The 13,968-nt window shown below is 39.8% G+C and overlaps 1 protein-coding gene across 3 annotated transcripts in view; it reads left to right on the top strand.

The window, feature by feature from the left end:
- Gemin5 (gem nuclear organelle associated protein 5) overlaps nt 1–12,280 on the top strand; it is a 49,327-nt gene extending 37,047 nt beyond the window's left edge. For 2 of the 3 annotated variants that reach the window (XM_047556553.1, XM_047556552.1), the window contains exons 24-28: nt 4,341–4,592; nt 6,681–6,843; nt 7,404–7,902; nt 10,778–10,874; nt 11,536–12,280. In XM_047556553.1, the coding sequence (XP_047412509.1) occupies nt 4,341–4,592; nt 6,681–6,843; nt 7,404–7,902; nt 10,778–10,874; nt 11,536–11,703 (1,179 nt within the window). In that variant the 3' untranslated portion in view covers nt 11,704–12,280. The remainder of the gene's footprint in view (nt 1–4,340; nt 4,593–6,680; nt 6,844–7,403; nt 7,903–10,777; nt 10,875–11,535) is intronic. The other variant, XR_007109178.1, reaches the window with a different exon arrangement.
- The last annotated feature ends 1,688 nt before the right edge of the window (nt 12,281–13,968 follow it).

The following is a 13,968-nucleotide window of genomic DNA, read 5'->3' as shown; positions in this document are numbered from 1 at the left end:
TATATGTCCTCCTGGTTCAGTTTGGGAGGATCATATGTCTCTAGAAATTTGTCGATGTCTTTGGTATTCTCTATTTTGTTGAAATATAGATTTTCAAAGTAGTTTCTCATTATGTTATGTATTTCAGTAGTGTCTGTCATGATATTTCCTTTTTCATCACAAATTTTAGTAATTTGAGTTTTCTCTCTCCTTCTCTTTGTTAGTGTGGCTAAGAGTTTGTCTATTTTGTTTACTTTTTCAAAGAACCGACTTTTTGTTTTGTCAATTTTTTGAATTGTTTCTTTTGTTTCAATTTCATTGATTTCAGCTCTGATTTTAATTTTTTTTGAGGCTATTGTGAACGGAGTGTGCAACACTTTTGGTGTTGTTCTCTTCTTTTTCTAGGGCTTTGAGTTGTAATGTTAGATCATTTAGTTGTTGACTTTTTATTCTTTTGTTGAATGCGCTCCATGCAATGTATTTTCTTCTTAGTACTGCTTTCATAGTGTCCGAGAGATTTTGATATGTTGTATTGTTGTTCTCATTTAACTCTGAGAATGTTTTTATCTCCTCCCTGATGTTTTCTATTATCCATACTTCATTCAATAGCATATTATGTAGTCTCCAGGTGTTGGAGTAATTTGTTTTTTATTTTGTCATTGATTTCTAATTTCATTCCATTATGATCTGATAGAACACAAGGCAGTATCTCTTTTTTTTTGCATTTACTAAGGGTTGCTTTGTGGTATAACATATGGTCTATTTTCAAGAAAGTTCCGTTTGCTGCTGAGAAGAAAGTGAATTTGCTTGCTAATGGATGAAATATTCTGTATATGTCTGTTAAGTCTAAGTTATCGATTGTGTTATTGAGTTCTATGGTTTCTTTTGTTCAGTTTTTGTTTGGAAGATCTATCCAGTGGTGACAGCGGTGTGTTAAAGTCACCCAGAATTATTGTGTTGTGGTCTATTTGATTCCTGGAATTGAGAAGGGTTTGTTTGATGTACATGGATGGATGCACCATTGTTTGGGGCATAAATATTTATGATAGTTATATCTTCCTGATTTATAGTTCCCTTAAGCAGTATGAAATGTCCTTCTTTATCCCTTCTAACTTTGGTTTGAAGTCTACTTTATCTGAAATAAGGATGGAAACCCCTGTTTATTTACTAAGTTCTTACGTGTGGTAGGTTTTTTTCCTGTCCTTTCACCTTTAGTCTGTGAATGTCTTTTTCTATAAGATGAGTCTCTTGAAGGCAGCATATTATTGGGTCTTTCTTTTTAATCCAATCTGCCAGTCTATGTCTTTTGATTTATGAGTTTAGGTGATTAACGTTTAGGGTTTTTATTCAGATATGATTTGTATTCTCAGTCATTTGGGCTTATTTTTGGTTTTTAATTTGACTTAGTTTCTCCTTTAAATAGTTTTTCCTTTAAGGTAGTTCCTCCCTTTGCTGACCTACATTGTTATTTTTCATTTCCTCCTCATGGAATATTTGGTTGAGAATATTCTGTAGCGTAGGCTTTCTATTTGTAAATTCTCTTAACTTTTGTTTCTCGTGGAAGGATTTTATTTCATCTTCAAATCTGAAGGTTAGTTTTGCTGGGTATAGGATTCTTGGTTGGCAACCATGTTCTTTCAGAGCTTGAAATATGTTGTTCCAGGCCCTTCTAGCTTTTAGAGTCTGGATTGAGAAGTCTGCTACTATCCGTATTGGTTTCCCCCATATGTAATCTGATGCTTTTCTCTCGCAGCTTTCAAAATCCTATCTTTATTTTGTATGTTAGGCATTTTCATTATAATGTCCCTTGGTGTGGATCTGTTGTGATTTTGTGCATTTGGTGTTCTGTAAGCCTCTTGTATTTGATTTTCCATTTCATTCTTCAGGTTTGGGAAGTTTTCTGCTAGTATTTCAATGTATAGGTTGTTCATTCCTTTGGTTTGTATCTCTGTGCCTTCCTCAATCCTGATAATTCTTAAATTTGGTCTTTTCATGATGTCCCATAATTCTTGGAGGTTCTGTTCATGATTTCTTACCATCTTCTGTTTGGGCAACTTTATTTTCAAGATTAACTATTTTGTCTTCATTTTCTGAGGTTCTGTCTTCCAAGTGGTCTAGTCTGTTGGTGATACTTTCCATTGAGTTTTTTATTTGGTTTATTGTTTCCTTCATTTCAAGGATTTCTGTTCGTTTGGGTTTTGTTTGTTTTGTTTTGTTTTGTTTTTTGTTTTTGAGAATCTCTCTCTCTGTTGAAATGATCTTTTGCTTCCTGCAGTTGCTCTTTCAACTGCCATCATTCATTGCCTGCATTTGCTCTCTTATCTCATCCTTTGCTTCACGAATCATTTTAATTATGTATAATCTTAACTCCTTTTCTGACATTTTGTCTACCATACTGTCACTGGATTCTTTTAATACAGAATCTAGGTTTGTTTGGATCATTTTCTTCCCTTATTTTTTCATGTTGTTCATGTATCTTCCCCTTTAGCAGTGCAGATCTGGGGTATTGCAGTTTCCCCTCTATAGGCTTATAGTGACCCTATAGGTTCCAAATCCTTTTCTTTAAGGGGGAGATCAGTATTAGCAGTTCCCAGTTCAGACAATATGCAAGCCTAAACCAAATAGCCCCTGTGAGGACGTTAACAATATTGTCATAATAAATAGAATGAGTTTAATTATTATCTTCAGTATAACAAATAGATTTGCAATAAGGTCTGCAGTTTCTAATGAAGGACAAAGAGGATGGGGAGGGATGTAGGATGTAGCTGTTAATAGGATAAGAAAAGAATATATAGAAGTTCTAGGTCATAGAAAGAGTGAGAGTGTAACCAAAAGAAGTTGGTGGTTAGCATGCAAAAAGGTAGAAAGAAGACTGAGGGAACAGGTAAACAAAAGGAAAAGAGAGCAAGAAAAGTAAAGAAATTAAAACTTAAAATTTTTCAGTAACGAGGAAAAAAAAATCTACACTCTAACAGTCATATCGTTTTCAAACCTCCCAGCTTTCAGTATCCTGATGTCTGAGAGGTACCTGACAGTGAGCTTCCAGTCTCCAGTAGGCATCTCAGGATGGGATTTGCCCCACCTAAAGATGGGAGATAACGGCTTCCAGGATTATCCAGGATGGCAGCTCTGGCATCCAAATGTGTCGGCAAATGGGAACTGCAGTTTGGGGTGTAGGCGGGGTGCGGTTGGTCGATCTGGTTGCGGGATCCTGGAGGCGAGGTGCAGTCAGTCAATGTGAGGGCCCGGGAGGCAGGGAGTGATCGGTCAGGCTGAGGAATCCTGGAGACTGGGCTCAGTCATTCTGGCCAGGGGTCCCATAGGTCCTGGCTGTTGTCAAAAAATGTCAGCAGATAACCAAATCTGCAGGTGTTGTGCCAGTGAACTTCTAGGCAATAGTAGGCAGCTGGCGCTCCACTGGCGGTCTGCGGTCAGTCTGCTGGTTGCTGTCAGATGATCAGCGGTAAACCTCGGGCAGTGGGTGATGGATAAGTGAAAGGCAGGCGATGGATAGGCAAGAGGCAGGCAAATGGCAGATGATAGGCACCAGTCAGTGAGCAATCTGTACTCAAAAAGTAGTTGATATGCTGGCAGACTGCAGGTGCTCACAGTAGACAAATGGGGCAAACAGCAGGGGCTTAATAAGCAACAAAAACTGCCTCACTGAGAAACAGATATCCTCTGCTTGAAACTTGAGTTATGGAGCAACAAGGAACACAGCCCCCCTCCAGTATGCCATCTTGGATCTCTCCAGTACTTTATTTTTATTTATTTACTTATTTATTTATTTTGTAGTTATAGATGAACAGCATTCCCTTATTGTATTTGTTTATTTGTATGCAGTGCTAAGGATTAAACCCAGTACCTCACAGTGGCCTACAGCTCCAGCCCCTGAGAGTACATTTTGACTGTATGGTCTGCTTTTGTTCCCCTTCAGATGATTCCCTTATAAGCCATCTGGTCCCTGCTGCATGTCTCTCTTTCATATCTCCCAATACTTTGAGCCTTTATGCTTTGCTTCTGTATTCCTCAAATTGGACCACAAGTTTAAGCGTTGCTGGCTTTACCTGTGGCTTAAATTAGTAAGTGAAGCTGTAGTTGAGGGTGTTGTGTTATAAAAATGGTTTCTTGGGCTCCAAGGACCAAAGGGTAGGATTCCCCCAAACAGCCCCTGGAAATTATCTGTTAGATCCTGCCCCTTTTTTCCCATTCATACATGACTTGAATTGAACAGGCAGCTCACTATGATTGGCCTTGGTTGCTGCACATGCAAAGGGGAATGCTTTGAAGAACTGGGAAAGCCCTCTAGGGAATCAAGCACTTCTGTATAACACTTCCTCCTCTTTGTTGTTGGTTCCCAGAGTCAGAGACTGGTCTTTTGCCTGCTTGAGCTACTATGCAGGCATCTGGAGGAAAAGCAGCTCCCGGAAGGCAGAAGCTCCTCTACTTACCACGCTTGGACCACAGGCATTGAAGGGCCCTTTGTGCAGAGAGTGACAGCAGTGTGGAAGAGCATCTTCAGCCTTGACACCACAGAGCAGTATCAGGCAGTCTTTCAGAAGCTGCAAGATGTCCAGTATCCATCTGCTACGAATAACACTCCCTCCAAGCAGGTACCTGGGTATCTACACCAGCACTTTATATTAATCACTCGGTGACAAGACTTCCTTAATTCATGTCAATATATATAATAAGGAAACAAGTAAAATACAGTTCGCACTTCAGAAAAAAATCAAGGCAGGCCCAGACACCCTGGAAAGAACCCCTCAGATTACTTAAAGCCTGTTAGCTTTGAAGTTAATCTTAGGTCACTCTTTTTTTTTTTTTTTAATCTGAAAAGTATCGAAAAACAGAGTAGTGTAAATATACATCAACCAGAATGAACAACATTTTGTTTTTTGCTTCATTAGGTTTTTTGGGTTTGTTTTATATATTCATTTGGGATTTTTTATTTGGTTCAAAAAACAGGATAAAATTGAAATTGCTTTTGTTCCTTTTCTTAGCCCATCCCTATTTCCTGGCTCATCAAAGGCAGCTTTTCTGTCATACCGTCTATTTCATACTCGTCTATTTCAGTGGCCACTGTAAAATTATCCATGATGATACAAAAAGATCAAGTTTATTTATTTTGACTGCTATGTCCATTTGTGAACATGCCTCAATTTATCTATTTTTTATTTTTTAAATTAAAGGATCCTTTTATATTTTTGAAGAACAAGGCCTTGGAAAATAGTCTGGGTTTTTTGTTGTTGTTATTTTATCTTTTACAGTTCTGGGGACTGAGCCCAGGGGTACTCTACCACTGAGCTACAACCCGTGCCTCCCTCCCCCCCCTTTTATTTTTTAGACAAATTCTCACTCCGTTTCCCAGGCTGGCCTCAAACCTGTAATCCTCCTGCCTCAGCCTCCCAGGTAGCTGGGATTACAGGCATGTTTCACCATGGCTTCCTCAGTTTTTTTCTAAAGTTAAATATACATGTGCCCTGTGACCCAGCAATTCCATTGCCTAGATATTTCACTATATGAAATGAAATCACATGTCTACACAAGTGCTTGCATACAAGCATTTGTAGCAGCTTAGTCCACAATAGCCCAAAACTAGAAACAACCCAAATATTCATCCACTGGTAAATTCATATGCAAAGAGTGGTGCATTTGAGCAGATGCAGTGGCATGCACCTGTAATCCCGGCAGCTTCAGAGACCGAACCAGAAGGATCTTGAGTTCAAAGCCAGCCTCAACAACTTAGCAAGGTCCTAAGCAACTCAGTGAGACCCTGCAGAAACAGGCTAGAGATGTAGCTCAGTGCATAACCCCCACTGGGTTCAGTCCTGGTACCAAAACAACAAAACAAAAAAAACTGATGCATTCATATAATTAAATACTGTATTGATTAACAAAAGGAACACTTTTTTTTTTTTTTTGCTATATTGGGTCAATTTTTATTTAATCATTCAAAAATTACTTTGAAGGACTGGGGATATAGCTCAGTTGGTAGAGTGCTTGCCTCGCAAGCATAAGGCCCTGGGTTCAATCCCCAGCACCAAAAAAAAAAAAAAAAATTACTTTGAATTAAGGGAGATTTCTAGTAGACTATACAAAATATAGCAATACCTAACAATAGCAAAATCTTTTTGGAAAAATAAATTCCTTTGAAACACATTTCTGCTACACAAATAATGTCAGTGAATCTTGAAAACATGCTATGTAAAAGAAAAGACTACAAGATTTCTGTGGTCCCATTATCTGAATTCTAGAAGCAATGAAATGTAAGTGGTAGGAAACATATCAGTGTTTGCCAGGGATGGGTGAGGAGCACAGGAGAATCATTTTGGTTGATGAAAATGTTCTATCTTGATTTTGGTGGTAGTAACAGAACTATGTATATATTTGCCAAAACTCATCAAACTACATACCTAAAACCAGTTGATTTGTATCTTAAGTACACTCCCGGTTTTGATTTTTATTATAACTTTTTATTTAAATTAAATGCAAATTTAATTTAAGGCATTTTCTCAGGGTGACACTTTAATACCAGGCATTGTGTATAACTGTGCAACTAGATGTGAAAGTTTCTGATGGGGAAGCAAAGATGGGTTGTGAAAATTGGACCTTTCAGAATTGTGAATTCAGTGTGCCTGTCTAAGTGCAGTGCCTGCCATAGAAGGGGGTTTAACTGACACTCTGGCCCCTCTCTCCAGCTCCTGCTTCACATTTGCCATGACTTGACCTTGGCAGTCCTGAGCCAACAGGTGGCCTCCTGGGATCAGGCCGTGCAGGCACTCCTTCGGGCTGTGGTCCGGAGCTGCGACTCTGGGAACTTCACCATTATGCAAGAGGTCTACTCTGTCTTTCTCCCTGATGGTAAGTGACCCCACCTCTGCCTCTGGACAACGTACACACCATTGTGTGGCCCAGGAATACCAGGGCCATTAAAAGATGAAGACTGGCCAAATGGTGTCATTTTGGTAGCACGTTTGAGTTCTCCTGTTCAGGCTCCTCAGAGGTTAGCAGAATGTCTACACTAGTTTCCTTTACCTGGCCCCGCTCCCCTTAACTGCCTTCTCCACTTTCTACACAGTTTTAAGAGAAACAGAAATGGTAATGGAGTCACAAGCTAATAAGCTTAGAAAAGCACAGTAAAAGACGTTCCTTGAGCTGCACAGTTCATTACTGAACTAAATCATTGTGATTTTTCAAAGGCACAGTGTGATCTTACCTCAGTCAGTGTGCCCCAGAGCTTCTGCAGGACAGATGGCATACTGACCCACTCCAGTACTTAGCTTCTGGGAGAGGTGTGTGATTCCCTGCTGTCCTTTTTCTTAGGCTATTCCTCTTGGGTGATAGGTAACAGACCATGAGGGCAAGAAGCCATGTTTCTGGCAAATAAAGAAATGTATAACTCAGTCCTCTTCTTCTCCTAGGCTGTGACTACCTAAGAGACAAACTGGGTGACCATCAATCCCCAGCCATACCAGCTTTCAAAAGTTTGGAGGCCTTTTTTATTTATGGGCGTCTGTATGAAATCTGGTGGTCTCTCTCCAGGCCTTGCCCTGGGTCCAGTGACTGGGTAGGGGCTGGTCACAGCCCCAGGATACTCTCTGTTGAGCAGTTGGACAGTGCCGGGGCTGAAGAGACTAGTCCTGAAGCTGCTTCTCAGCCAGAGCCAAGCAGACCTGCAGAACCACAATTGAGACTCACAGAAGAAAGTAAGCGAGTGCTGAGTGCTTGTAAGGAGCTCTTTTCAGAAAAGCACGCCAGTCTCCAGAACTCACAGAGAACTGTTGCTGAAGTTCAAGAAACTTTGGCAGAAATGATCCGTCAACATCAGAAGAATCAGCTCTGTAAATCCACAGCCAATGGTCCCGATAAGAATGAACCTGAACAGGAAGAAGAGTACCTTGCTAGTCCTCAGAGCCAACGGTAAGTGTTGAGTGGAGCACAACACAGAATGGAAATTGTCCTCCCGGACTCTTGTGTAATTAGATCCAAAGAAGTACATGATGCTAAAGATTAAGTAATTTGGAAGCAGCATAATGTAGTATTTAAGGCACAGACTTTGGGATGAGATGTGAGTTCTAGATCTAGCCCCACTGAATAACCTCAGGCAAGTCTCTTTAATATCTCAGCTTTAGTTTCCTCACCAAAGATGATACCAGAGCCAGGCAGATGGCACACTCCTGTAATCCCAGCTACACAGGAAGCTGAGGCAAGAAGATCCCAAGTTCAAGGCCAGCGTGGGCAACTGAGAAAGACCCTTTTTCAGAATAAAATTTTAAAAAGGGTTGGGGATATATCTTGGAGGCAGAAGGCACTGGCTTCAGTACCACCAAAAAAAAAAATGAGGCTACTAACTCCTATCCCCCCAAAATCAGTCATATAAAATGTGGAGTTACATTACTGCATCATTAACAAAAACCATTTCTATTATTCTGTACTATTAAAAATACACACATACACAAAGGGTAATCTACAAAACTGCACAGTTGACTGACAAAATCCAAACGGTGGGATGCCATCACTTCCTAATCATTTCCAGTGAAAACAGTGCCAGTGGAGGACAGCAGCCAGTCACTGATCACTGCAGAGCTTTGCTGGAAGATTTGCAGTGACTAACAATTTCTGCTTGGTTGTTATGCTAAGTGCTTTTTATCTTCATTGTATTCCCTAGCACAAAGCCCAGAAAATACTAGAATGATCAGTAAACACAGCTGTTATTACTAACATTAAAAATTAAAACTAAAACTGTAAAGCCCTAAATCCTTTCAGAGTACTCCCATGATAACATGAGTTAGGGGCTCAGGTTGTGTAGAACACTGTCTAGCATGTACAAGGCCCAGGTTCCATCCCAAGCACCGCAAAAAAGAAAAGTCATGAGTTAGAAATTTGAGTTACTTCTCTGGACAGCTTTACGTTTACTTCTATAACAAGAAAAATACTAAAAACTTGAGTCTGACCTATTGGTTCTTATTGTTGAATCATAGGACTGAGAAGCTTAAAGGCACACTCTGCCCAGAAAAAATTTGCATCCATATATTTCCATGGTTAGGAGCCCTGACTCGGTCTAACCATTCCCTAGAGAGATCCTAGCCTACCTTTGACTGCAGTCAAATGCAGAAAGGTCCTAAATTATCACTGGTGCTGAGTGTCTGAAGGATTTGGAAAATGGTGGAAAACAGTAGTACATTTTGAAAAATTTATGTCTGGGCTTGAGATGTAGCGCAATGGTAGAGCACTTGCCAGGAATGCATGTGACACTGTCTTTGATCCCAACACCACAAAAGGAAAGTATGTCACCTCGAATTAAATCGCCCTCTCTTGATCTCTGTGTTTGTGAGACAAGTTACCCAGGCATGCCAGGCAGGGTGACACTGGTCCCAGCGACTCGGGAGCTGAGGCAGGAGGATTGCAGGATTAAAGCCAGCCTGGGCAACTTAGGGAGACCCTGTCTCAAAATAAAAGGTCTGGGGACGTACCTCAGTGGTAGAGTACCCCAGATGCATCCCCAGGGTCAGCAGGGGAAAGCGGGGACAGGTTTACCCAGGCATCCAGATAACCCAATTCAAAAATAGGCAAATGAACAGGCATCATTCCTCCTAAGATACACAAATGGCCAGTAAGCACATGGAAATATACTCAACATCAGTGATCACGACTACCTACAATAGAATAAAAGGCACATCACACCCATATGATGGCTACTATCAAAAAAAATGTAGCAACTGGTGATGAGGATATAAACTGGAACCTTTGTGTACTGTTGTAGGAATATAAAATGAGACAACCACTATGGAAAAGAATATGGCAGTTCATCCAATTAAAAACAATTACGGGGGGGGGATAACAGAATGAATCAACCACCATTACCCTATGTAAATATATGATTACACAAATGGTACGCCTCTACTTCATGTACAAACAGAGAAACAAGTTGTACCCCATTTGTTTACAATAAAATATATGTGTGTGTGTGTGTGTGTGTGTGTGTGTGTGTGTGTGTGTGTGTGAAAATAAACAATTACCAGTGCTGGGGTTGTGGGTCATGGTAGAGCACTTACCTGGCATGTGTGAGGCCCTGGGTTTGATACTCAGAACTACATATAAATAAATAAAATAAAAGATTCAGAGACTGGGGATATGGCTCAGTTGGTAGAGTGCTTGCCTAGCATGCACAAGGCCCTGGCTTCAATTCCCAGCACCAAAAAAAATAAAAAATAAATAAAAAAGATTAATTGATAACTACAAAAATATTTTTAATAAACCAGAATTATCATATGATCTAGGAATTCTACTTCTGAATATATGATGAAAGAATGAAAAAACAGGTCTCAGGTATGTACAGCCATGTTTATAACAGACCCATTCACAAGAGGTAAAACAAGAAAGCACCTAAGTATCCACTGAGAGACAGATAAGCAAGGAGGGAAATTCTGACATTCTGCCACGTGGATGACTCTTGAGGACATTATGCTAAGTGAAATAGACCACTCACAAAAAGAGAGAGACTGTATGATTCCAGTTATATGACGAAGTTGAGTGGTAACCACTTCTTAGTTGAGTGGTTCTATGTGTAGAACTTCAATTTTACAAGATTTTTTTTTTTTTAAATTCTGGGTGTAGATGGTAATGATGATTTCACAACATTAGGAAAACATTTAGTACTACAGAACTGTGTACTTTAAAATGGTTAAGTCAGTGAATTTTTTATTGATATGTGTATTTTACCATAATAAGAATAATTAGGGGGAAAAGTTCCTGAAGGCAAGACACATGACTTGTGCTTTTTTATTATTACTAGTAAAGAAGACAAAAATGAGACAGTCTCTCTGCCTGAATTAACCAAAAGGCTTACTGAGGCAAATGAAAGAATGGCAAACTTTCCTGAGAGTATTAAGGTAAGATTTATAGCGGTTCATTTGATAAAACACTACTTTTGTGTTACTACTTGACTCTACCAGATTCTGAAAAGTCATCTTCTTCTCTGTTCAGTTTCTGAAGTCTAAATATTTGTATGTGCTTAGAAGTTTAGGATCCAGTTGCCTTTGGTTAGCCAAAATGGTCTGTGGAAGTGAAACTAGATTATTGATCTAACTCAGTCCAAAGAGAAATCGGTTTATACTTAGAAGGTAAGAAGTAAAATTTAAATGGTACCATGTGTTTGATAGTTTACAGCTATATAAGAAAATTTGGCTGTGGCTCTCGTAGAAGAGCAGCAGCATTTTCCTGAGTTGATTTTAGTAGGCCACTAGAAAAATTGTCACTTGAAAAGAACATCTACTAGCCACCCCAGTTTTTTTTTTTTTTTTTTTTTTTTGCGGTGCTGGGGATCGAACCCAGGGCCTTGTGCTTGTGAGGCAAGCACTCTACCAACTGAGCTATCTCCCCAGCCCGCCACCCCAATTTTACATGTCATTCCTCCTCATAGTAACTGAACATCACTTTCGAGAGAAATGGGGCTCAGCCCAGCCTGAGAAGGATCAGTAGATGAGTCCGAATTATGAGTGTTGTCCGTTGCTCTTCTGCAGACGTGTCTTTATTCATCCTTCTATCTTTCAGGCCTGGCCCTTCCCAGATGTGCTGGAGTGCTGTCTCGTCCTGCTTCATATCGGGTCCCAGTGTCCTGGCTGTGTGACCCAAGAAATGCAGCAACAGGCCCAAGAGCTCCTTCAGAAATACAGCAACACTAAAGCTTACAGAAGACACTGCCAGACCTTCTGCACGTGAACCTTGCAGAAACTGTGCCACAGAATTATTGACATCTTTCACCTCTGCAGTTACACCTTGCCAGGCACTCACCCTGATCCCTCCACATGTTTGCAGTGATCCAAACTAATACCACGAGTTAAGTTTGAATCGCTGTCTCCCTCAGACACAGTGGAGTCTGCCTTGGAACTAAGATCATGAAAAGCCAGCAGTAGTTGCTCAGAACTAATACCTGCAGAGTGACTGTGTCATCTCCAAAGCCTTACGCAGGTTTCCCCCAAAGAGGAGAAACTTTTGTAACCACCCAAAGTGTTATGTTCTTGAACACAGCTACCTTTATAAATACTTCACCTGATCCTAAGCATCTCATTTTTGTTGGAGGTAGAACTGCCTATTCTACCTATTGGTATAATTTTGTTTTTAATTATTTTCATTTACCTTGGCTCTCCTACATCTACTTTCAAAGACTAAAGTGTGAATGTGACATAGGCCTTCCTCATCATGTTGACTCTTTACCCTTCATCTCTACTTTAGGTTGAAGGTTTGATTTTATTGTTTTATGGAATTGCTTATTTGAATATATCACTTATGAAAGCTTTACAAGAACAAACAACTTACTCAAATGTGTGTTATCCCTTCAGTTTTATAACAAATGATTGGTGGTGACCAAGTAGCTCAGGAAGAAATTATTTTAGTGGCTCTTAAATCTTTTGAGGTCACAGAACCCTTTTGAGAATTAAAGCCCACAAATACACTTTGGAGAAAAATGCATATTCCTAATTTTACGTATATAAGTGTTGGATCACTGAACTCCTGCTCTACCATAAAGGAACCCTAAATACTATTTAATTAAAAATTCTGGGGCTGGGAAGATAGCTCAGTCGGTAGAGTGCTTGCCTTGTAAGCATAAGGCCCTTGGTTCGATCCCCAGCACCCAAAAAAAAAAAAAAAATTCTTATTCTTTTCTTGAACATTTGAACAACAGTTCATATCCAGTTACTAAGACGGGAAAATTAAAAGACAATCTCAGGTCAGGGAAGGGAGTACTCCTTACCAATGATTTAACTGTTTTAAGATTCATTGTGAAAGCTTTTTGCTTGAGAATCTAGTTTTTCAATTAATTCCTAAGGTTGGAGTTGTGAGCAGTAAGAATGAAACTCATTAACAGAACTCTCAAGGAAGGAAAAGGCTTGAGAGACAGTTTTGTTTAAAAGATATTTGTATGTGCCTAGCTTTAGTGCTTAAAAAATTCCACAAAGGAGATACAGTAAAGTTTAAATCCTCATAGTTCTTTGCGTGGTAACACCTTTAACAAGAGGATGCAGTGGTCCTAGGGTTAGAGAATCTTCTTGAATGAAAAGATAAATGGGCATGGCTAAGTGCAGACTGGATGGCAATTCCACAGTCTGCTAAAATGAAAGAAAAATGTATTCCCTTCCACTTGAGTAAAGAACAGCTATTAAACTAGAAATTCTAAACTCCCTGTGATTTACCAAAACTATCATCTCTGGGAGGAGGAACTCTGCATACTCTTCAAATACTGCTTGGTAAGACCCAAGAATTGCTACTTGAAAACTACAATAAAAGCAGGCTGTCTCTCCTAAAGATGGCCCACATTCTCCTTTGGATGTGCTTCTGCTTTCCTCTCTGAAAAAAAATCTTTTTTTTTTTTTTTTTTAAACCACCCAATAGCAAAGTTTAACAAAATAACAACTCAACTTCCTCTTAAACTCCTTTCCTAGTCTAATACTATATAGGGTGCTTAAGCTATTATAATTCAAATAAATAATTACATCTCCCTAATAATCAGAACCACAAGAGCCAGAGCACCAAGGAGATGACTCAGGTTCTTGAGTGGCAAGGATGTATCACCAAGCAATCTTTTTGGTTGTCTCTAATCTCCCCTACCCCCATGATAGCCTGGATCAACATCAGGGTACCACCACCTAGTTACCTGGATGACTGCACTGGCCTCCCAGTGTCTCTCTGAAGGCACTCTTATTACTAAGTCTCTAGCAGTGACTAACCTAAATTGCAAATCCAATTTTGTCAGTTCCCTTCTTAACAACCTTCCCCATGGCTCTTAGAGAAAGCTCGATCTTCAGTGTAGTTCACACAGCCCAGCCTGTTCCGTTCTACCTTGGCCTGTCATCCTGCTCCTAGATTCCAGCCACAATAATCTTTAGCTACTGGAACACACCAACTTTTCTGCCACCTCGGGATTTATCTGTTGTTCTTCTGGATGACTTAACTCTTAGATCTCAGCCTAAATACCCTTTCTATGAA

This window comes from Sciurus carolinensis, chromosome 6, assembly GCF_902686445.1.
Source record: "Sciurus carolinensis chromosome 6, mSciCar1.2, whole genome shotgun sequence".
NCBI classification, from domain to species: Eukaryota; Metazoa; Chordata; class Mammalia; order Rodentia; family Sciuridae; genus Sciurus; species Sciurus carolinensis.
This window is presented reverse-complemented; position numbering and strand designations above follow the sequence as displayed.